The sequence below is a fragment of the Pogoniulus pusillus genome, unplaced genomic scaffold, assembly GCF_015220805.1.
Source record: "Pogoniulus pusillus isolate bPogPus1 unplaced genomic scaffold, bPogPus1.pri scaffold_47_arrow_ctg1, whole genome shotgun sequence".
In the NCBI taxonomy this organism is placed as follows: Eukaryota; Metazoa; Chordata; class Aves; order Piciformes; family Lybiidae; genus Pogoniulus; species Pogoniulus pusillus.
The window spans coordinates 1647143-1648893 of NW_026974707.1; the positions used below are offsets into that span (position 1 = coordinate 1647143).

General features: G+C 57.9%; 1 protein-coding gene across 1 annotated transcript; it reads right to left on the minus strand.

The window, feature by feature from the left end:
* On the minus strand, positions 1–933 carry LOC135174141 (olfactory receptor 14A16-like). The gene has a single exon (XM_064141382.1). The coding sequence runs from the start codon at positions 931–933 to the stop codon at positions 1–3; it is 933 nt and encodes a 310-aa protein (XP_063997452.1).
* Positions 934–1751: the final 818 nt, after the last annotated feature.

Genomic DNA, 1751 nt, shown 5'->3' on the forward strand with positions numbered 1-1751 from the left:
TTATTGCTTCTGAAAGCATCCAGGGAGCAGTTTGCACAGGGCAGCCTTCAGCTCCTGGTTCCTCAGGCTGTAGATGAGAGGGTTCACTGCTGGAGGCACCACTGAGTACAGAACTGACACAACCAAATCCAGGGATGGGGAGGACATGGATGGGGGCTTCAGGTAGGCAAAGAAGCCAGTGCTAAGAAATAGAGAGACCACGGCCAGGTGAGGGAGGCAGGTGGCAAAGGCTTTGTGGCGTCCCTGCTGAGAGGGCATCCTCAGCACTGCCCTGAAGATCTGCACATAGGACACCACAATGAACACAAAGCAGGCAAATACCAAACAAACACCAGCCACAAGAAGCCAAAGATCCCTGAGGTAGGCTGTGGAGCAGGAGAGCTTGAGGATCTGGGGGATCTCACAGAAGAACTGGAGCACAGCATTGCCCTGGCAGAGGGGCAGGGAAAATGTATTGGCTGTGTGCAGCAGAGCATGGAGAAAGCCACAGGCCCAGGCAGCTGCTGCCATGTGGGCACAAGCTCTGCTGCCCAGGAGGGTGCCATAGTGCAGGGGTCTGCAGATGGCAACGTAGCGGTCGTAGGCCATGATGGTGAGGAGAAAATACTCTGCTGAAATGAGGAATACAAAGAAAAAGACCTGAGCAGCACATCCTGCATAGGAGATGGTCCTGGAGTGCCTCAGGGAATTGGCCAGGGCCTTGGGCACAGTGGTGGAGATGGTGCCCAGGTCAAGGAGGGCGAGGTTGAGGAGGAAGAAGTACATGGGGGTGTGCAGGTGGTGGTGCCAGGCGATGGTGGTGATGATGAGGCTGTTGCCCAGGAGGGCAGCCAGGTAGGTGGCCAGGAAGAGGCAGAAGTGCAGCAGCTGCAGCTGCTGTGTGCCTGCGAATGGCAGGAGGAGGAACTCAGTGATGGAGCTGCTGTTGGACATTGCCTGCCTCTGGCCATGGAGACCTGTCCAAGGAGGAAAAGCAGTGACAAGTTAGGGGACACTTCCCTCTGGAAACAAAGGTGCAGTGCCCACAGAACAGCCTCTGCCTCAGCTGAGTGAGGAAGGGCTCACCTCATGCCCCATCCCCACCAACCACTGGCAGGCTTCAGCACAGCTTCCAATGCAGTTTGGACACTCAGATGCCATGAAGACACCTCTGGGGCAGGACCTCCAGAGTCTGTGTGAGAGCACAAAGTGACCACAGCCCAGCCCCAGTCCCACACAGCAGGAGTCCTGTGGCTCGAGGGAGACTTAGGGACCAGCACTGCAGAGCTCTGCAAACGATGAAGTGAAGGCACAAAGGCAGAGGGGCTTGGTGTGAAGCCTTCTCCTTGCCCTGCTCTGCTCCCTGCACCTCACACACTGCAACTGAAGAGCTTTGGTCACCCTTCTGTGTGCACACTGCAGGAGCCTTCAGCTGCATGTGCAGATGCCAAGGCCATGACTCATGAGCTGGAGCCCACAGCTTTGAGGGCACTGCCTCTGCTGGGCAGGAGAGGAGACCAAAAGGGTGCACTGGGAAGTGCCTGCAGGGCAGAGAGTGGCCCAGAGCTGCCTGATGCCCCTTGCCAGGCTTCTTGGCAGCAGATCCCTCTCCATCTGCCTGCCCATGTCTCTGCTGCCTGCAGCTGTCCCTGCCACCAGCTGCTTCTCTGTGCCCAGGTCTCTCCCTGCTCCCTTCTGACAGATCCCATCCCACCTGCTGTGTGCTCAGCTCTACCCTGCAGACCCCTCCCAGCAGCTGGGCACTGCCCAGG

What these genes read in the sequence shown, in the direction of transcription:
- LOC135174141 (XM_064141382.1), bottom strand. Translation starts at nt 933, where the DNA reads ATGTCCAACAGCAGCTCCATCACTGAGTTCCTCCTCCTGCCATTCGCA.